Genomic DNA, 22,942 nt, shown 5'->3' with positions numbered 1-22,942 from the left:
GCATATCTTAACTGAGTCTTGAGTGATTAAAGGTCAACAAAAAACGACCCTGAGTTTGCGTTTCTCGCTTATCACAGTAGTGTATGTTGTTTTATCACTAGACTTCATTTACTCATCAGCGTCCTAAAGTTGTAGTCAACTACAAACATTTGGACAACTTTATGATAAAATATTTACAGAAACATTTAGTCACAATTAACAAATTAATAATAAATAAGAGGCGGCACGGTGGTGTAGTGGTTAGCGCTGTCGCCTCACAACAAGAAGGTCCGGGTTCGAGCCCCGTGGCCGGCGAGGGCCTTTCTGTGTGGAGTTTGCATGTTCTCCCCATGTCCACGTGGGTTTCCTCCGGGTGCTCCGGTTTCCCCCACAGTCCAAAGACATGCAGGTTAGGTTAACTGGTGACTCTAAATTGACCGTAGGTGTGAATGAGTGTGAATGGTTGTCTGTGTCTATGGGTCAGCCCTGTGATGACCTGGCGACTTGTCTAGGGTGTACCCTGCCTTTTGCCCGTAGTCAGCTGGGATAGGCTCCAGCTTGCCTGCGACCCTGTAGAACAGGATAAAGCGGCTAGAGATGATGAGATGAGATAATTAAATAAAACAAATAAACAAGGCAGGTGGCTGGGGTAGTGATAACTCTGTGTGAATTCTGCAGAACACTGTTTGCTCACTCTCTGGCTGCCACTAGACTCTCTGGTTTCCTCTGAACAGCTTTTGAATTCTCAGTTGTAAAATTCTCTCTCCACATTCTTCCTGACATCTGTTCCAACTCTGCCAGATTGCTTGCCTATTTTTTTTTTTGGACTGTTTTCCGAACAGAAGTATTGTACCTCTGCCAGCTGTTTTACACTGCTTTCTGCAAATAAGGTCTGGAGACTAGGAGTGTCATGAAAAAAAACCTTTTCAGACTATTTTTCTGTTGATTTTTCCTTATGTTTTTGATTGTTATCAAGCATCTTTCTTTTTCCCCCCATTGAGAACCCACAGAGGATGCAAACTTTTGCACTGAATTGTATGTACTTCAAACATGTAATTTTTGTGAAATGCTTGGGAACTTTTTGAAATAAATCAGTTTATTGCACACATGTATATGCCAGGGAACAGAGAGGAAAAACTGAAGCTCATAAAACACTAGCTGTAAACACAATAACACTACACAGAAGAGTAATGTGAACAGTGTTGAACTAGACTATGCTGTTTGACATATTATGATCACAATGGATAATTAGGATTCTTCACTCAAGAATAACATTTATACATGCTTCAAAATATTAAAAATAGCAACAAGGAATTATTCAGGAGAACATCCATGTGGTCAAGAATGTATCAGGAGCAGAGCATAAATGCATGGCATTCTTTTGTGCTCTGATGAGGGACTCGATAAAATGAGGGAATCACTAAAAACTTCAATCTTGAGATCTTTTCTCATTGTAATTCAAATGCATAAATACCTTCTTTTTCCTCAGACTAGGTTCAAGTACATGGTTTTTGGTACTCTGACTTTCAAGCCAAGTGTAGACCCAGTAGAGTTCTTAGTGCTCACAGAACTGAACTGCTGTCATGTGCGACAGCTACTCTGCATCTTCACTTCACACACAGCCTTTGTGTATGTGTGTATGCAATTCATGACCAAGATTTAATAACACACTTGCTGATACTGCACTGCAAGCTTAAGCTGATAATCTTCACATGCTCTATTTAAGGTACTATTTACAATAATTTGTTTTATCAAAGTTCTTCTTTTGTAGGAAGATGCTGTAGATCCTCCTCTTGATATTTTCATACAGAACAGGTTGCACTGTCCTTTGTTTTGATCATTAATCATGAAATGCTTCCAGATCACTGTCAATTTGTGCTTTCTGTTCATTAGCGTGACAAAGTATACTAGGTTCACATGACACTATACTGTAATATCACGCAGTACTGAGTGTTGTATCAGAGCATTTGCATGAGTAAATGAGTACGGTATTGGGTGGATACCTGTTCCCAGGATTGGTATAGATGAATCCGTATTAATGATCTTTGCATAACTGCTCAGAATTAATGCCTCGGTCACAACCGGCCGTACATGCTCCTACGGCCGGTCTACATGCAAAAAACGCAAAGAAACGCACAGAGGGCGCGCGTGTGACGTGCTGATTTTCGAGCCGTAGACTGGCCGCAGACCGGCCGCAGAGGTTCTTTGTCATGTCAAACAAACTCTACAGGTGCTTACGTTTTTTTCAGGTTGCAAGACAAACTTACGGCCTCGTGTGTCTTCCGTACGGCCGACGTGCGTCTTTCGTACGATTTGCTGGTGTCAGGTTTGGGCAAAATGTCAATTTTTTTCGTACGTCGCACTTGCAGACTCTGTATGTGTGTCGTGCGCCCCACATACATACTTAGTGCAGCCAACGCACGTTCAGATATTTCGTACGTCCTCCATGCGTGTCAAGTAAGTCGGCCGTGCATTGGCCGTACGGCGAGAGGGCGTCAATCGCACGAAAACTCGGGTATATAAAGCTGCAGGGGTGCCTACGGCCATTTGTACATGTAGGCTTTGATTGAGAGAAAACCCAATTTCATTTAATTTCATTTCATTGCATCGCTTCAATTCAATATGCCAAAGGCAAAAGGGAAGAGGAGGATAGAAAAGGTGTCGGAGAGGGAGGAGAGACAGACGGCGGCAGAGAGGGAGGAGAGAGAGAGGACAAGGAGCAGTGAGGAGGAGGATGAAGACCACGACAGTGGCCAGCAGGCCAGGAGTTCGAGATGAAGTCTTTGAAGAGGGATTGACATTTTCACAGTGAGAAACCAAAGTATGCCGAAATATATATATATATATATATATATATATATATATATATATATATATATATATATATATATATACCCCTCTCCAATCGCTGCAGTGCGACAAACAAACGCCATTGGTACGCACAACGTACAGATCGTGCGCAGTTCTTGCAACCTTCATACGAAGCCTGCATGGAACGCACGGTCAGTACAATTAGTGCACGTTTGAAGGTGCGTTGGCTGTATGAATGAAGCGACAGCCGTACGTCTGAGCAGCCTCAGATTTCGTGCGTAGTATGCATGTTCGACTTCCGGGTTGTACGTTGGGTGCGCAGTGATCTTACTCCTTCATGGTCACCACAACTACATTCTCCACGAACAAAAAAAAAAAAAACGCAGCGATTTGGGAAACGCCAAAAATCGCACGGCCAAAAAATCGTATGTCCAGTTGTGACCGAGGCTTAAAGGCTACTCTTCCAGAAAACGTTTCCTCTCCATTGGACAGGTTATTTTTTTTTGTTTGTTTGTTTCATCTTAAAACATGGTGTAAAAGAAGAATTATTGTGATTCAACCACTGAGATCTATGCAGAGCATATCAGATGCATGTGGGCTTCTAGGTCTTGGCAGTGCTCTATACAATTAAATAAAAAGTGTGCACTATATACATTTATCACAATGATCTGGGCCTGCCAAGGTCCCTTCACACCAACCCCACAATTCAAACATAACTGAAGTAATCCAGTGCAAAATGATCTACAATGTTCAGGGTCTGATCTTCCATGGGTTTTCCATTTTGGTTTATCATGAAGCTAAATGAGTTGATAGATACATTTATAAAAATACTAATAGTAGAGAACCTAAATGAACATATTTTAAAGACTACTTTTTTTTTAAAAACTTAACTATTTACCTAAAACCTCTCATATACTCCAAGCCAGAATCATGCTCAAGAATATCAGGATGTTTAGGTGAAAGAAAAAGCTTTAAATATTACAGCATATGGCTTAAACATAGGCAATAAACAACAGACGAGCAGGAAACTCCAAAGTAATCAGCTATCTAATGTTTTGGCTGAAGGAAAAAAAAAAAAAAAAGACTGTCTTAAGAGTAGTCAGATTATATTGTTATCTACTGTAGTGTGTCCACAAATGCATCAAACTCATCAATGTTCTTCTCGTAGATGGCCAGCTTCTCTGGCAGAGAGTCCTGCAGAATAAACATATTGTCATTGGATAAAGTCTGTAGAGAAACAAGACATTCAGGACATAAGTCTTTTGTTAGCAGTGTCAGGAAATACACAGTTGATAAAGTTGATCCAAAATTATGGTAAGTACTGTGTGTACACAATTATGCAGAGATAAGCTGTAATCAGTCCTAATGTTTTCCTCACCAAGTCTTCAGCCATAGACTGAGCACTGACATCAATGGAAAGGCTTGTGAGTTGGGGAGGATTCTGAAACTCCCGATAAAAAGTGCCCAGGTCCATCGGTAACAGGTCGTCCTTGGAGAACGCTGGTTTCTGCAAAGCACACAAAACTACATTTTTAAACAAAGTCCATTTTCACAAATTTGATTTCTGGTCTCTCTGTATCTGGTTCTTGTGGGTGGATTGATTTGCTGAGAGTTCAACACCACGAGCAATTGTGGAGCACTAGTTCAGCTCTGTCAAACTCATGGTTCCAAAATGTTATGATACAAAATTTAGTTCCAGTAATTTGATAGGAAAAGCAGCACTCCAAGAGTGCTGATATTTAATATAACTGCACTGGTACATTTCACTGTCTGCATCACTCCCCATCTGTGTTTGCTAAATAAAAGTCCAACTCTACCAATACACTGAAACCATTAGTCTGCTAATTATGGGCTTGAGTCAGTCTGTGTGTTGGCATGGCAACATGCAACACTATCCAGCTGTGGCCTCTTTGGGAACTATTTCCATTGACAGAGCAAAGTTAAACATCATATTTGATCATATTGTGTCTCAAATTATGTCACTTGCTCATGATATTACTTAAATGTCTTTTGTAGTTCCAAAACAAAATGCATTCACACTTGCTACAATTTATAAGCCTCCTGGACGATACATCAACTTCCCTTTAGGTTAGCTCCATCTTAAAAGGTGTTCACAAACTGTGAATGTATAAAATACCAGGGTCTATATATTTTTTGAAGTATATTTTAAAATACTGAGATTTATAGACTATACCTGGAGTGATATCACCATCAAGGAGAAAGAGACCATAACTGTGTTTAGAATACAGAAAAGGCTTGAAGCCTTGTGTCAATAAATGTTTTTCTACAAGACATATCTGTGCGTACATATTTTTTTCTAAACTTACAAAATCGACCATAACAAAGTCATCTTGTGCTTGGCCTCCACTCTGGCTGGAGCTCTGTGAGTGCAGACTGTCTTGCAATGGAGAGGAGGAGGTGGGTGATGCTGACGGCTGTACCTGAACAGACACAATGCATTCTGTGATCTTGTGATTAAATATCAACATGCAAAAGTACCAAATATTGAGAGATTGCATACATCTAAATATTCAGAGTTTGATATGCCCATAATGTCATTACTATTGATATTAACAAATTGGTTTTCTACTCAAGAAGCTCAGCTTCTTAAGTAAGCTGGACATGTCTTAATAGTGTAATAGGGATGGACTTGAATTTAACAACTTTGTTTTCTGTAATGTGAAGGATCAGGCTGATAGAACATAGCCAACATGACATCATACAAAGCTGGCAGAAACAGAATGACCTTAAACCTAATCACCTGTGTACTGGAGTACACTGCATATGACAACCCCAAAGACAAGCCATTATATCGCCAGTGTTTTGCTTCAGTCTCTTACTTAAAGTCCATTACTTTTATATGCTACATTCAATGTTGATACGAGTTATCCATCCTAAAGTACCACCAACCTATATGTTTACAAGCATACAGGTTGGCCTGATTTGGCCTATACAACTGCAAACATTTATTTTAAAACATCAAAAAACATCTTATCTCTGTCTTAAATGATAGTGGTATAGCTGAGACTGGATTATGCCATCTTTCTTGCTCCAGATCTCAAATGTGATAGTTGATGAACCAGTAGTGTGTTGTTTAGTTTTAAAACAGTTAGCGGTGATGACTGACTGCTGATCACATGGCCATGTTTGCATGTGCATTTGTGTGTTTGTTCACATTATGTTTGTACCGTACCATGGGGTCGTTCTTCTCCAGGTCATAACCTCTGGGAGCGAATGCAGCAAATGGCAGATCCAGACTAGCAGTGGTCACCTACACAATCACAAACCAGGTGGTAAATACAATCTCCCTATGTGATTTCTGAATTATTTGTGCAGCTGTGTACTCACCTGTGTGGTGGGTTTGTTGACGAAAGCTCCCACTTTCCTGGTGAACGTCGTTTCAGGGGCATCTGAAGGCAACACACTCTTCCCTTCACTACTTCTCGACAACACATCTGTATCACCACTACACACAAACACACAGTGAAAATCTGTATATTAGATGAAATAAACACAAGATGATATATATATTTTTTACAATTAAATATCCATTACCTATTGAAAAAATATTTCAAAGAAAGAACTAGCTCAAAATAAAATAATGCAAAAATTCACTTACCTGCTGCAGTTTGAGGGTGGAGGGTGGGGCGTGTCTGATGAGGGGCAGGATGGGACACGCCCATGGTCTGCCTGAGTGCCATGACTGGGCTGAACCAGCACCTGTGGAACTCCGCCTTCTTTCCCTGGAACAGCTATCTGTTGAGACAATCTTACAATGTCATTCGCTTTACTTATAGCTCAACCGCAGATACTCCACTCACAGGCCATCTGATATCTTTTGTACACATTTCTGGCAACAAGCTTCAGAATCGTGAAGGTCACAATCAGAACACTTCTCACAACAATTCCAATAGGACAAAACTTTTTAACTCTGCAACATCACAAGGTTTTTGGAATACGATATAGTCACTGGATTGATACAGGTACACAGAATATTTATAAGGTACAGAGTTTTGTTTGAGTCAGTTAGTGGGGAGTAAAAATGTCAGTCAAATTGAAAGTCAATGATTCGCCACATTTGTTGACAAAAGGTAACAGACACTAGCAAGTTATAATAGTCTGTCTTGTGAGACTACATGGTACTTAGAGGTTTGTGTCATCAATCATAACCTGATGTGTGATTTTATATCCCAACTATAACAAACAACTTATTTCATAAAAGGTTCATAATTGGTTTTAGTGTATGAAGAACATTGTCCTATTTTCCTCACATTGTGAATTTAATCGTGTCATTACAGATAATGAAATTTAAAAAAAACTATTCGTCATTAAGCCTTTTTTGGCAGTAATTTAGTTTCAGCTGATTTAAGTTTATTACTTCCACCAACTTTGTTGGAGGTAGTTATGTTTTCTCCTTGGTTTGTTTATCTGTTCCCAATGTATCTTAAAAAGTAGTGAACGGACTTTGATGAAATTGCAAGGAAAGCTAAACCATGGGCCAAGAAACAGTTATTTAGATTTTGATGCAAATCTGGATATGTACTGTATGTGGACCCAGGATTTTTTTTGCCTGTTCCCAACGTAAGTAGTGAAGAGATTTTTGATGAAATTTGCTGTATAGTTTTAGTATTATCTTCAAGTGATTTGATTTTGATGTTGATAATATGTGGCTTGGCGGAGGTATGCACTCTACCGAGTGACCTAGTTAAGCAAATGGTCAGTCATACAATCATTAATACAAGAACTTTAGCTTGACTGTTCTAGTTGATGCTTAAATGTATGTAAAATAAATGGGTCATGTTTTTAAATGTGCAGTGGGGGGAGGAAAAAAAAAACCAACAACAAAAAAATAAACAACAACCCACCACTGTGTGATCCATGTAGGTGTGTGCGCCTGCTACTCCGGTACCTGGTGTGGGTGGACGGCAGCAGTGCAGGCAGTTGGATGACACAAATCTACTGGTCCCAGGAGGGGAGTCTGATACGACAGGCGAGAAGTACAAAGCTGAAAGAGAGCAAATGCGAGAGAGAGACTACTGGTTTATTACTTGGTTAAACCCGCAGTCTCATTATGACCACATTTACCCTTTTAATGTACTTAGTATGTGAAAAATACAACAAATTATTTAATGGATTATGAATAAATAATTAAGTGGCAAATGTTCAACCTGTGCATACAGAATTAGTAACTTATAACTGCTCTCTCCTAAACAAACCTGATAAGGCAATACATCTGTTCTGGCCATTTGAGTTTGTTTCACAATAGGAAATGGAAAACACTGAATTCTTAACTGGAGGTGTACAGGACCGTAGTTAAGGCAATATGAGAAGTTAAGGGTCCAAGCTCAGAGTTATTATCAGACCAAGACTCACTCATGATGAGTAGAACCAATATTCATGACCGAAATTCCTCCATGTTTAAGGCAGGAACTGAACAACTGTGAGCTATCTAGACATTTTATACTTTTTTTTTTTTGTGTGTGTGTGTGTGTGTGTGTGTGTGTGTGTGTGTGTGTGTGTGTGTGTGTGTGAGAGAGAGAGAGAGAGAGAGAGAGAGAGAGAGAGAGAGAGAGAGAGAGTGTGTGTGTGAGAGAGAACTAGAACATGGTGGTGGTTGTCACACATTTCAGTCTAGCTGGCATAACTTGAAATAAATAACCGAAGACTTGTAAACATATCCAATAAAAGGCCCAGAGTGTCTGGCACAAGGATTTATTAAAAAGAGTATTTATCAAAAGAACAATGTGCTTGAACAGAACTTGAGAAATAATCATCTGGCATTCTAAATTTACCAAATTAATTCTTTTATGGCTAAATTCAAGAGTATTATATATATATATATATATATATATATATATATATATATATATATATATAAAGTGTGTCATGGACACAATTATGACCTGTATGTAAGATGTGTTATGTATTTATAAATCACAAAAATCATATGAACAAGTAATATTACACAAAAAAGTAGCAATTGGCAGCCTCTCAGTCCATGGTGATATAAAACCCAAATGACAGTAGACAGTGTTCCAGCAGCTTCCAGTTCATGGCAGGCCTATGCTGTGATGGTTCCTGTGTTGTTCCTGACCATCTGAACCAATTTCCTCTATGCTGACAGTTTGGTTCTTTTTCCAACAAAGTAACTTCGCAAAGTGGCTACACCTCCCAGTAACTTGCACTCATGTGCAATTGTTTGAACTGATGTTGAAATATGCAGTTATTTATAAGTGGCTCCAAGAGACATTCCCGTGTTGTGTAAATGTATGATCCTCTTTCTCAGATCTGCACTGAGCTCCTTGGACCTTCCCATTGTACTGGGTGTTGGTGAATTCAACAAGTGATTCAACTATGTTGGCACAGAGAACAGTTGTAGTCAATCATGATCACTAACAGGAAGTTAAGGGGCTCTGACAGGTTAAAAGACATTTTGGAACTTTCAACACCACTGAATTTTAGCCTGGCTAACGCGACTTCAAAGCTCTCCGAGCATTTGGTCTGTCCAAGCTATTATGCCAAACCGTTTCCCAGAGCCCGTGGTTGACCCGCCTCCCTGAAATGCCTCAGTTTGCTACTGGTCGAAGCCAGAAAAGGCTGTGACGAAGCTTAAACCAATCACATCACTCTTTCCTCTGACGTATGTGACGCGATGGGGCTAACTGGTAGACTAAACCATAGACATCCTATTATTAAACTCTTACCGAAGCCGGTCGGGAGCAAGGCGAAAATGTGCTTCCTTTCAATAAATACCTTCAGGGCTGCTCTTTGTTCCGTTTTCAATGAGAACTTCCCGTTGAATGCTTTCAATACAGCATCTACTGCTGTGTTAAAGGCTTGCCGCTGCTCCATGTTCGTGATGTGAATGAAGCGCTTCCGGCATAGATTCTGTAAACAATCTATGGTTTCCGGTCGCAGTTCTACTACGTCACTGCCTTGAACACGCCTCTACCCAGGGCCGTTGGAGATGCTCAAAGTTGATTGGTTCCCGATTTTTCGGGAGCTTGGAAATGCTGTAGATAGCCTGCCTGGCCAGACTAAGCTCGGAACAGGCCCTCGTGTTGTGTCATGCTTAGGATGGGCGGGCCCAGGCTAACTGAATTTATAATCCAAGTGAGTTTATGTAAATTTTGAGATGAGTCCCACATCTCCAGCACCGCCGCTGTCAGCAACATCGCTCGAACACCACGCCATGGATCCACAAAGCAAGCACAGAAGCATCACCATGCAGAGCGCTGGTGTGTCCCAAACCGCCTGCACAGCCGCTGCGACACCACCGAGCAACATCGCTCGGAACATCACGCCAAGCATTAAAGCACAGAGCGCTGGACAACCACGATGTAAAAATGAGCAACAAGCTCACTGCAGTCCATAGCTGAGAGCACAGGCATCACCCACGGTGAACCAAGGCCTGGAGGGAACCGACGCCCAAAACTAGATCCGGAGCTACACCACAACCGTCGGACTAAAACACTCAAACAAACATCAAACTACACAAACACACAGAAAAAATAAATAAATAATAAATAAATAAAATGAAAATAGAAAAAGAAAGAAAATAAAAATAAAGTAAAAAAAGCTCTGGTGAGAAGCGGCAGTCAGAACGCGCATGACGTACTCTCAACCGGAAAAAAAAAAAAATTGACTCTAAATTGACTGTAGGTGTGAATGTGAATGGTTGTCTGTGTCTATGTGTCAGCCCTATGATGACCTGGCGACTTGTCCAGAGTGTACCCCGCCTTTCGCCCGTAGTCAGCTGGGATAGGCTCCAGCTTGCCTGCAACCCTGTAGAACAGGATAAAGCGGCTAAAGATGAGAGATCACTGTGGTCTCACAGCAAGTAGGTTCAGGGTTCGAAGCTGCCGATCAACTGGGGCCTTTCTGTGTGGAGTCTGCATGTTCTTGCCATACCTGTGTGGGTTTCCTCTGGGTGCTTTGGTGTGAATGTGAGCATGAATGGTTGTTTGTCTCTGTGTTAGTTCTGTGATAAATTGGCAATCTGTCCAGGGTTTACCCTGTCTCTTGCCTGAAGTCAGCAAGGAGCGGCTACAGCTCCCCCGCAACCCTAATGGATATGCAGTATAGATAATGGATGGATGGCTTTACAGTACACACGCTTCTTTTTAGTCACCAATTTGACTTCAAGGTGTGTTCCAGTTTTTTTTTTAAAAACACCTTGAGCTAGGAAAAATACACAAACTTGCCCCAAATCAAGTCCTTTCAACCAGAGTGAAGGTAAGAAGGCAAAATTATAGCTAACATTTTCAGGTGAACTCCGAGTTGCTGTGACAACCAACCCCATTCTCCCCTTTCACAGCAGATGAAAGACAGGATGTCTGAATCATCCTCTTTCTCTTGAAATATACAGGTTAAAGACATGTCAGCCCCTCACTGTCTGACACTTGACCTCTTAGTGGTGACTCATACTGTGTTACCACTTTTGCTGGTGTCTAAAAGTAGGACCAAATTTACATCACTCTCAGCATTACTCCAAGGCTCGATCAGGCGAGTCCAAGTCAGACTGCAGGTTTCATATCATCCAATCAGGAGCCAGAACTAATTTCACCCACTTCATCAGTTTTTCTCCAATTGATTCATGAGTTATGTGACATGTGGCTTCTGTATAGCTGGAACAAAAGCCTGCAGCACTTTATAAATAAGATCAAACATGTTTGGGCATGATGATGTGACTGATGAGAAACATCAGATCAGTTAAAGCCTTGACTTAGTGTAGTAGACATATCAATCCTATAATTTTTTTAACAGACTGACATATTGTCACAAATAAATATCATGCTTCTTATTCTCCAAGGGAATATCATGCCTCAGACAGCCAAATGAGACAGCCCACATTATCATGATCATGTGCTAGCCCATCATCATGATTCTCAGAATTTGAGATTTGGCATTATAAATGATATATTTCCTCATGAAAACTTTTATAATCCAAACCACATTAGAGACTACATGAGCTGAAATGTAGGTGGATCCTTTTTCAAGCAAGTAAATCCATTTTTGTTTTACAGTGGTGCTTGAAAGTTTGTGAACCCTTTAGAATTTTCTACATTTCTGCATAAATATGACCATCAGATTTTCACACAAGTCCTAAAAGTAGATAAAGAGAACCCAGTTAAAGAAATGAGACAAAAATATTATACTTGGTCATTTATTTATTGAAGAAAATGATCCAATATTGCATATCTGTGAGTGGCAAAAGTATGTGAACCTCTAGGATTAGTAGTTAATTTGAAGGTGAATTTAGAGTCAGGTGTTTGTCATCCCATTGATTGAAATCAGGTGTGAGTGGGCACCCTGTTTTATTTAAAGAACAGGGATCTATCAAAGTCTGATCTTCACAACACGTTTGTGGAAGTGTATCACGGCACGAACAAAGGAGATTTCTGAGGACCTCAGAAAAAGCGTTGTTGATGCTCATCAGGCTGGAAAAAGGTTACAAAACCATCTCTAAAGAGTTTGGACTCCACCAATCCACAGTCAGACAGATTGTGTACAAATGGAGGAAATTCAAGACCATTGTTACCCTGCCCAGGAGTGGTCGAACAACAAAGATCACTCCAAGAGCAAGGCATGTAATAGTCGGCAAGATCACAAAGGACCCCAGGGTAACTTCTAAGCAAGTGAAGGCCTCTCTCACATTGGCTAATGTTAATGTTCATGAGTCCACCATCAGGAGAACACTGAACGACAATGGTGTGCATGGCAGGGTTGCAAGGAGAAAGCCACTGCTCTCTAAAAAGAACATTGCTGCTCGTCTGCAGTTTGCTAAAGATCACGTGGACAAGCCAGAAGGCTATTGGAAAAATGTTTTGTGGATGGATGAGACCAAAATAGAACTTTTTGGTTGAAATGAGAGCGTTATGTTTGGAGAAAGGAAAACACCGCATTCCAGCATAAGAATCTTATCCCATCTGTGAAACATGGTGGTGGTAGTATCATGGTTTGGGTCCGTTTTGCTGCATCTGGGCCAGGACGGCTTGCCATCATTGATGGAACAATGAATTCTGAATTATATCAGCAAATTCTAAAGGAAAATGTCAGGACATCTGTCCATGAACTGAATCTCAAGAGAAGGTGGGTCATGCAGCAAGACAACGACCCTAAGCACACAAGTTGTTTTACCAAAGAATGGTTAAAAGAAGAATAAAGTTAATGTTTTGGAATGGGCAAGTCAAAGTCCTGACCTTAATCCAATTGAAATGTTGTGGAAGGACCTGAAGCGAGCAGTTCATGTGAGGAAACCCACCAGCATCCTAGAGTTGAAGCGGTTCTGTATGGAGGAATGGGCTAAAATTCCTCCAAGCCGGTGTGCAGGACTGATCAACAGTTACCGGAAACGTTTAGATGCAGTTATTGCTGCACAAGGGGGTCACACCAGATAATGAAAGCAGAGGTTTCACAAACTTTTGCCACTCACAGATATGTAATATTAGATCATTTTCGGGTCATTCCATGTCAATTCACACGATTCCCTAGATGCTCCCCAGGTGACCCTCTTCGATTTGCCCGATATTTGACACACAGGTACCTTTTGATGCCAATACAAAGAATCCCAAGTTTTAGCAGCCTATGTCTAACGGTTTTGGAGATGAGGCCCTCCAAAGTGTGGGTGCCATGCCCAGTTTTCAAGTCTGTGAATTGCATACAGAATTTACAAGCATATTTGGACACCTCTAGTTTTAGATTGAAAGAAGATACAGGCCTAAAAATCGCCATGTCCCCTCAGCATGACCTTGTCTATCAGATGGTGTACTTAAGAATAGCATAGCTTGAATATTTCTGCATATATTAAGCCTTGAAAACTGTAAGTGTGAAAAGGGTAATGAAGAGTCTTGACATTTTGGGGTTCCAGATCTTGGAAACTATGAATGCTGTGGGAGGTATCATTGATTTTCCATCACATTTGGTAACTGTACAGTGTATTCAAAAAAGTGTGCGGACACTCAGACCTTAAATGACAGAATAGGAGGTACACAAAAATGGCTTTGGGAGGAAAATGACCCTACGGTACCCCCTACTTCATGCTCCAATTTAACCATGTCGGCACTTGATGAGTGGAATGCCCTTTTAACCCCATGCATAGTAACACTGTATCAAACATTCAAGCTTTGAAGAACTTTGTTTTTCAGAGTTCTTCATACTAATTTAGGCCTTCAAAATATGGGGAAATTTGTCCCTTTTTCATCACAGTATCTGGGTTTCTGCTGCCATCTGCTGGTCAAAAAAGTAACAACAGCATAAATCATGAAAACAAAAGGGACTGGAAAGTCTTGACCAATAAACCACTTTATCAATAAACCACTTTAATTATATAGGTGATTTTAACAAGTATTAGGGAGTTAAATTAACAGTCGCCTCTAGTGTATTTATGAAAATAAGACTAAGTAAAGATTTCATGTTGGAAAAGCAGTGTGTTTCTAGTTTAAATATTTTCTAAATTGTGATTGCATGGTTCAGAAATAGGTCAACATCAATCAGGATCATTAAGAAAATTAAGAAATTAATTAATTAAATTAATTAAATTAAGAAAACCGCTATGGGCGATTACAATCATGTGCCAGGTGGTGAACTCAGGTACAGCCTTAATTTCTGTCTTCACTTCACTCCACTTCAGCCTCTATACAAAAGGCTACAACTAGCTCTTGAAACTGCAGATTTCTACAGCTTAAATTAACTTCTATTTTTTAAGCTAAGCATATGGAGAATGGAGCTACCAAACTGTAAAATTGGCTTGTCTCTAGTGAATGATGTCTGCCATAAACTTACCTACTGTAGGCAGAAAGGTCTGATGACTCTTCCTCCTTCTGAAAGGAGGATGCTGAAATGGCGATCAGGAGTGTCATTTTCAGATAATGATGTAATTTGTTACCACCATGAAAAAGTGTTCCTTTCAAGGTATCAATGTTTACAAAAAGCATGCTGTGATCCACTGAAGATGCACCAAAAAAAATGCAAAAGTAAGTACATATCTCAATTAATTTCCTCTAAAAATGTCAATGCTACATTGCATAAGTAGCATTAATTCAATAATTTCCTAAAAATTTAATGATTCCTTCAAATGATTAATGAATTCTTCCCTCTTTTTTAGAAAACCTCCAGGTTGTAGATGAGGCTAAGACAGTGAAATTCAAGTTGAAGCCAGGACAGAAGCTGTGCAGCAACTGTTGCACCAAGTTAAAGGAACAACTCGCCATGGGTGAAATGATGGATGCAGGAGACAGATTCGAGCCACAGACTGAAGTTCGAGAGTCAATGGATGTAAGTAACAAAGCAATGGGATGTTCTCCTCTGAAATATACATCTTCACGCGATAAAAAGGGATACTGGAAACGGAAGATTAAAGACTTGCATCATGCCACACAGACCAAGGCAGCCAGATTGGCTGATGTGCCAACTGATGAACTTCTTTCATCGAGTTCAGATAACTGCCAGACATGTGAGGAGTGGGAGGAATTACTAAAGTTACTGAAAGAGAAGTGTAAAGTGGCATCAAAAAAAGAAAAGATCAAGATCCTCACACTTCTCCCAGCTACATGGAGTATCAGAAAGGTAGCTAAAGAATTTTCTGTCACTACTCATATGGTGAGGAAAGCAAAGACTGTTAGAGAACAACAGGGAATACTTGGTGAGCCGCATGTGAACAAGGGAAAACCACTGTCAGCTGAAGTTAGAGAACGTGTCATGAAGTTCTACCAGATGGATGAATATTCAAGGATCTGCCCAGGGAAAAAGGATTATGTATCTGTAAAGATCAATGACAAATGTGAACAAATGCAGAAGAGACTATTGTTGGTAAATGTAAAGGAGCTATATACACAATACAAAGCACAATACCAGGATAAAATTGGCTTCTCTAAGTTTTGTGAACTTCGTCCAAAGTGGTGTCTGCCTGTGAACAGTGCCGGGATGCACTGTGTGTGTGTATGCCAGTTGCATCAGAATGCAAAACTAATGGTAAATGCCGTTCCAACACAGGATGACTACAAGCACCTTTTGAAAGAAATGGTGTGTAATTTGGAGAGTAGGGAGTGCATGCTTCATCTGTGTGACTCTTGTCCTGGAAAGGATGGACTTCAAAATTATTTGATGACTGTCTTCACAAATAATGACATGGACATGGATGACATGATCACATACATGCAGTGGGTTTACACAGACAGAACTACACTTGTTTCTTTGCAGCAACCTCTGCAAGAATTCCTTCAGGCTGTTTGTCAGGCTTTTGATCAACTTCGTCATCATTTTGTAATGAAATCTCAGGCTTCCTATCTGCGGATGCTCAAAGAGGGACTGACGCCTAACATTGCTGTCATACTGCTTGACTTTGCCGAGAATTACAGCTTCATTGTGCAGGATGCTGTACAGGGTCACCACTGGGACAATAGCCAAGCTACAGTGCATCCATTTGCAGTTTATTACAAGAATGGTGACCAACTTAAGTGTGACAGTCTTGCAGTGATCTCGGATTGCCTGAAGCATGACACAACTGCAGTGCACACCTTTATTTCAAAGGTTTTGCCGAGACTGCAAGAGAGCATTCCTGATCTTAAGAAGGTCATCTACTTCAGTGATGGAGCAGCCTCACAATACAAGAACTATAAGAACCTTGTGAACTTATCATACCATGAAAGTGACTTTGGAGTAAAGGCTGAATGGCACTTTTTTGCTACGTCACATGGCAAGAGTCCCTGTGATGGTATTGGTGGCACTGTAAAGCGCCTGGTTGCACGAGCCAGTCTTCAGGCCACAGATAACTACATTCTAACTCCTCACCAAATGTATGAATGGGCAAACGGCAATATTGAGAATGTGAAATTCTTATATGTGAGCACTGAGGATATAAGACTTCATGAGACAGAGCTTGAACTTGAGAAGAGGTACACATCAGCCAAAACTGTGACCGGAACTCGGTCTCACCACAGTTATATTCCAATTGCTAATGGAAAGCTGGAGATGCGAAGGATCTCTGGAGATGCGAAGGATCTCTGAAGATGTGACTTTTTCCATTGTGTCTGTGAGGAATTCTGATGAGACTGTGGAAACAAGTGCAACCCCTGGTCATGAGATCTCCGAGGATTTCAGTTGCTATCAGCCTGGGCAGTATGTTGCTTGTGTGTACGACGCAAACTGGTACGTGGCCAACATTATTGAACGTTCAGATGAACACAATGATGTCTACTGTCATTTCATGAAGCGCTCAAACATGACTGTCTTGGCCTGCTGAAAACCGTCAGAATCCACCATGTTGGATCCCATTTCAAGACATCATATGCCGCATAAATGCTCCAGAGATTCAGGGTCGTGGTGCTCGGCATTACAAACTTGTTCCAGCTGATGTGGAAAGAATTCAGATGCTCCTTCCCAATTTCACCCATAAAGTTTAAACTTGAGTTAAAATGTAATCCACTGATATTTTCAGTTTGATATGGTGTTTTTGAGACCATAGACTCACAGACTTATACGGCACATATTCACTCCTCAATACTCCACTCCACCCCCGGCCCTGGATGCCTCCTCCTGCTGAAACCAGCACTGGAGGCCCTGCCCCATCACTCCACTCTTCTGGCTCTGGACCCACACCTGATCGCTGGAACAAGAAAGGTAACAGCACACCATTCTTTCTTACATCCATATACACCTCCCAAACCATACCTATGCCTATTCAATTCTGCATAACTTACTTTGTCCTCTCTCCCCTGACTGCAGCCAGCCTGCCATCCAGCTCAGCCAAACACATCAGAGGACTGAGGTGCTCAATGATGGTCGCACATTGAGAAGATGGTGACAGTCCCAAGACGGCCTCAGCCCTGCATTACATCTCTACCAGACACTTCCACTCCACACTCACACCCATCTTTCAATAACCTCAATTTTGTCATGAGTATGTGGTTAAACAGTTAACATACTTTCTGCGTGTGAAAATGGTTTATGGGTGAATAAAAAATTTGTTTTCTTGTGACTTCCTCCTGGGTGTTTTCATAATTTATGCTGTTGTTACTTTTTTGACCAGCAGATGGCAGCAGAAACCCAGATACTGTGATGAAAAAGGGACAAATTTCCCCATATTTCGAAGGCCTAAATTAGTATGAAGAACTCTGAAAAACAAAGTTCTTCAAAGCTTGAATGTTTGATACAGTGTTACTGTGCATGGGGTTAAAACGGCATTCCACTCATCAAGTGCCCACATGGTTAAATTGGAGCATGAAGTAGGGGGTACCGTAGGGTCATTTTCTCCCAAAGCCATTTTTGTGTACCTCCTATTCTGTCATTTAAGGTCTGAGTGTCCGCACACTTTTTTGAATACACAGTACAGTTACCAAATATGATGGAAAATCAATGATACCTCCCACAGCATTCATAGTTTCCAAGATCTGGAACCCCAAAATGTCAAGACTCTTCATCACCCTTTTCACACTTACAGTTTTCAAGGCTTAATATATGCAGAAATAGTCAAGCTATGCTATTCTTAAGTACACCATCTGATAGACAAGGTCATGCTGAGGGGACATGGCGATTTTTAGGCCTGTATCTTCTTTCAATCTAAAACTAGAGGTGTCCAAATATGCGTGTAAATTCTGTATGCAATTCACAGGCTTGAAAAGTGGGCGTGGCACCCAAACTTTGGAGGGCCTCATCTCCAAAACCGTTAGACGTAGGATGCTAAAACTTGGGATTCTTTCCATTGGCATCAAAAGGTACCTGTGTGTCAAATATCAGGCAAATCGAAGAGGGTCACCTGGGGAGGGTGTGTGAATTGATATGGAATGACCCTTTCCTCAATAAATAATTGACCAAGTATAATATTTTTGTCTCATTTCTTTAACTGGGTTCTCTTTACTTTTAGGACTTGTGTGAAAATCTGATGATGTTTTAGGTCATATTTATGCAGAAATATAGAAAATTCTAAAGGGTTCACAAACTTAAGCACCACTGTACATCCTCATCACCAAGGGCTGCAAAATACCAGGCTATTTCATATTTTCCAGTGTTGTATGTCAAATCAGAAACTGGATAACAAATTAATTAATGATTTCCAGTTTTCTAAAACTTTTTTTTTTTTAAAGTTTTTTTTCATTTTCCTGTTTCCTACTGTGAAAAAAATGAACGAGCAGAATACACAAACACTGAGGAAATGAGAGATCTGAAACACATGCAGAGTGAAGAGTGGGGAGAAGGTGCAGGAGGATAAATATTAATGTGAGGTTATGAGGGCAAAAGAGAGGAGAAGAGGGAAAATTAATCGCAAGGCGGTTTGTGAGTACTGTATTTTCCATTTATAAGACATGCACTTGCATTAATACATGAACAAGCTAATGTCTGCAACACTTGGCTCCCTAATGTGATGCACACAAAGAGCAACTCCAGCTAATTTCATGGAATATGACAAAAATAAAATCTGAATCTTATCTTTCATTTTGATTTGTCTTTAATTAATAGTAATCTTTTATTACCTGCATTTTAAAAAGGAAATGCTGTGTGTGGTGCTTAGACACGAGTCATCACCTCTAAAGGCCAATTTATGCTGACAACCCAGTCCTCGCAGACGGCGCCGCAGATAGCGTCTGCGTAGCCCCCCCACCTTCGCAGACGCTCTGCGCGCACCTCCCAAAAATTGTGACCACCACAGAAGCCTCGCAGACAAGAGGGCTCTGATTGGTCCACTCTACATCCATTGTACACACACTTCCGCTTCCCTACTTTCCCGGTTTGGTTTGTTTTCACGACCGCCATTTTTAAAAACACGAGCGAAGATGGAGCAGCACGAAGAGCGGTTGATCGAGGAAGTGAGGAAGTATGTACATCTATACGACTCCAGTTCTAGTCATTATAAGTAACCGGAGGATAAAACACTCCACTAACCACACCCACCAACTACTCCTAGCGATTTCGCGCCCCCTTGCGTTGTGGCGGTGAATAACATCACGCACGCCTATTACTCCCCGCTCAACGATAAATTACAACTGTCTGCAAAAAGCTATCTGCGAAAGCCTTGTCGCAAGAGCATGCAGAGGCCTAAGCCCAACCCAGTACAGTATTAAGACCAATTTATGCTGACAACCCAGTCCTCGCAGATAGTGTCGCAGACAGTGTCTGCGTAGCCCCCCCACCTTCGCAGACGCTCTGCGCGCACCTCCCAAAAATTGTGACCACCGCAGAAGCCTCGCAGACAGCGTCGCAGACAAGAGGGCTCTGATTGGTCCACTCTACATCCGCTGTACATGCACTTCCGCTTCCCTACTTTCCCGGTTTGGTTTGTTTTCACGACCGCCATTTTTAAAAACACGAGCGAAGATGGAGCAGCACGAAGAGCGGTTGATCGAGGAAGTACGTACATCTATACGACTCCAGTTCTAGTCATTATAAGTAACCAGAGGATAAACACTCCACTAACCACACCCACCAACTACTCCTAGCAATTTCGCGACTTCGCGCCCCCTTGCGTTGTGGCAGTGAATAACATCGCGCACGCCTATTACTCCCCGCTCAACGATAAACTACAACTGTCTGCGAAAAGCTATCTGCGAAAGCCTTGTCGCAAGAGCATGCAGAGGCCTTTATGCTTCAGCACTAAGTGTCCACTGTGTATTTGATACAGTATAAATAAGCATATGTAACTAGGTGCATCACAAAATGCCTAAGTGCCTTCTGCAAGCCATTTGAAATATATTTTGGTCTTACTACTTAGTTCAAAGAGGCTAGCTAGCATTAGCAAGCATGCTGAAGCTAATGGCAGAATTGCTAGCTCAAGCACTATTGCTAGAAACAGATTAGTCAGTCATGAATTTAAAGTGTACCAGTACTGGTCATGCTTACAACATTAATAGTGCTTTATGTATTACTTAGACAAAAGACAAGCACATTCAGTCAAAAAACAAAAAACAAAAAAAAAACGTAAAAGCACTTTTATGGACAATTTTATTCCATGAATTACCCGCGGATGCAGAACCACAGGGAGCAGCCACTGCCGGCTGGAAGTGGCGTACAGTCGTCAATTCCGGGTAATCAGGTGCGAGTAAACAAGCAGTGTTCTGTGGGTCGAGATTCCCAGTTCCCAGTCAAGTAACTTAAGAACACGTTGAATAAATGTAGATCTAATACTTGTAATAGATCTTTATTTTCTGGCACATATCTATTATTTCATGGCATTATGTGCAAGTACAGTTAGGTCCATAAATATTTGGACAGAGGCAACATTTTTCTAATTTTGGTTCTGTACATTACCACAATGAATTGTGAACAAAACAATTCAGATGCAGTTGAAGTTCATACTTTCAGCTTTAATTCAGTGGGTTGAACAAAATGATTGCATAAAAATGTGAGGAACTAAAGCATTTTTTTAAACACTCCCTTCATTTCCGGGTCTCAAAAGTAATTGGACAAATTAAATAATCTCATCTCATCTCATTATCTCTAGCCGCTTTATCCTTCTACAGGGTCGCAGGCAAGCTGGAGCCTATCCCAGCTGACTACGGGCGAAAGGCGGGGTACACCCTGGACAAGTCGCCAGGTCATCACAGGGCTGACACATAGACACAGACAACCATTCACACTCACAATCACACCTACGGTCAATTTAGAGTCACCAGTTAACCTAACCTGCATGTCTTTGGACTGTGGGGGAAACCGGAGCACCCGGAGGAAACCCACGCGGACACGGGGAGAACATGCAAACTCCACACAGAAAGGCCCTCGCCGGCCCCGGGGCTCGAACCCAGGACCTTCTTGCTGTGAGGCGACAGCGCTAACCACTACACCACCGTGCCGCCCCACAAATTAAATAATTGTAAATAAAATGTTCATTTCTAATACTTGGTTGAAAACCCTTTGTTGGCAATGACTGCTTGAAGTCTTGAACTCATGGACATCACCAGATGCTGTTTCCTCCTTTTTAATGCTCTGCCAGGCCTTTACTGCAGCAGTTTTCAGTTGCTGTTTGTTTGTGGGCCTTTCTGTCTGAAGTTTAGTCTTTAACAAGTGAAATGCATGCTCAATTGGGTTGAGATCAGGTGACTGACTTGGCCATTCAAGAATATTCCACTTCTTTGCTTTAATAAACTCTGGGGTTGCTTTGGCTTTATGTTTTGGGTCATTGTCCATCTGTATTATGAAACGCCGACCAATCAGTTTGGCTGCATTTGAGCACACAGTACGTCTCTGAATACCTCAGAATTCATCCAGTTGCTTCTGTCCTGTGTCACATCATCAATAAACACTAATGACCCAGTGCCACTAGCAGCCATGCATGCCCAAGCCATCACACTGCCTCCACTGTGTTTTACAGATGATGTGGTATGCTTTGGATCATGAGCTGTACCACGCCTTTGCCATACTTTTTCTTTCCATCATTCTGGTAGAGGTTGATCTTGGTTTCATCTGTCCAAAGAATGTTCTTCCAGAACTGTGCTGGCTTGTTTAGATGTTTTTTAGCAAAGTCCAATCTAGCCTTTTTATTCTTGAGGCTTATGAGTGGCTTGCACCGTGCAGTGAACCCTCTGTATTTACTTTCATGCAGTCTTCTCTTTATGGTAGATTTGGATATTGATACGCCTACCTCCTGGAGAGTGTTGTTCACTTGGTTGGCTGTTGTGAAGGGGTTTCTCTTCACCATGGAAATTATTCTGTGATCATCCACTACTGTTGTCTTCTGTGAGTGTCCAGGTCTTTTTGCATTGATGAGTTCACCAGTGCTTTCTTTCTTTCTCAGGATGTACCAAACTGTAGATTTTGCCACTCCTAATATTGTAGCAATTTCTCGGATGGGTTTTTTCTGTTTTCGCAGCTTAAGGATGGCTTGTTTCACCTGCATGAAGAGCTCCTTTGACTGCATGTTTTCTTCACAGCAAAATCTTCCAAATGCAAGCACCACACCTCAAATCAACTCCAGGCCTTTTATCTGCTTAATTGAGAATGACATAACGAAGGAATTGCCCACACCTGCCCATGAAATAGCCTTTGAGTCAATTGTCCAATTACTTTTGGTCCCTTTAAAAACAGGGTGGCACAGGTTAAGGAGCTGAAACTCCTAAACCCTTCATCCAATTTTAATGTGGATACCCTCAAATGAAAGCTGAAAGTCTGGACTTTATGTCCATTATATAACTATAACTTGAATATGTTTCAGTAAACAGGTAAA

At 41.1% G+C, this 22,942-nt stretch overlaps 1 protein-coding gene across 3 annotated transcripts in view; it reads right to left on the bottom strand.

Annotated features, from left to right (window-relative positions):
- Positions 1-1,057: 1,057 nt before the first annotated feature.
- atg13 (ATG13 autophagy related 13 homolog (S. cerevisiae)) overlaps positions 1,058-22,942 on the bottom strand; it is a 59,043-nt gene continuing 37,158 nt past the window's right edge. For 2 of the 3 annotated variants that reach the window (XM_060911420.1, XM_060911419.1), the window contains 7 exons: positions 7,700-7,795; positions 6,410-6,546; positions 6,139-6,256; positions 5,984-6,061; positions 5,118-5,231; positions 4,169-4,297; positions 1,058-3,984 (listed from right to left, as the gene is read on the bottom strand). In XM_060911420.1, the coding sequence (XP_060767403.1) occupies positions 3,907-3,984; positions 4,169-4,297; positions 5,118-5,231; positions 5,984-6,061; positions 6,139-6,256; positions 6,410-6,546; positions 7,700-7,795 (750 nt within the window). In that variant the 3' untranslated portion in view covers positions 1,058-3,906. Of the gene's footprint in view, positions 4,018-4,168; positions 4,298-5,117; positions 5,232-5,983; positions 6,062-6,138; positions 6,257-6,409; positions 6,547-7,699; positions 7,796-22,942 lie in introns of all 3 variants that reach the window. The other variant, XM_060911418.1, reaches the window with a different exon arrangement.

The sequence above is a fragment of the Neoarius graeffei genome, chromosome 27, assembly GCF_027579695.1.
Source record: "Neoarius graeffei isolate fNeoGra1 chromosome 27, fNeoGra1.pri, whole genome shotgun sequence".
NCBI lineage: Eukaryota > Metazoa > Chordata > Actinopteri > Siluriformes > Ariidae > Neoarius > Neoarius graeffei.
Note: the sequence above shows the minus strand (reverse complement) of the source record. Positions and strands in the feature narration are given on the sequence as shown.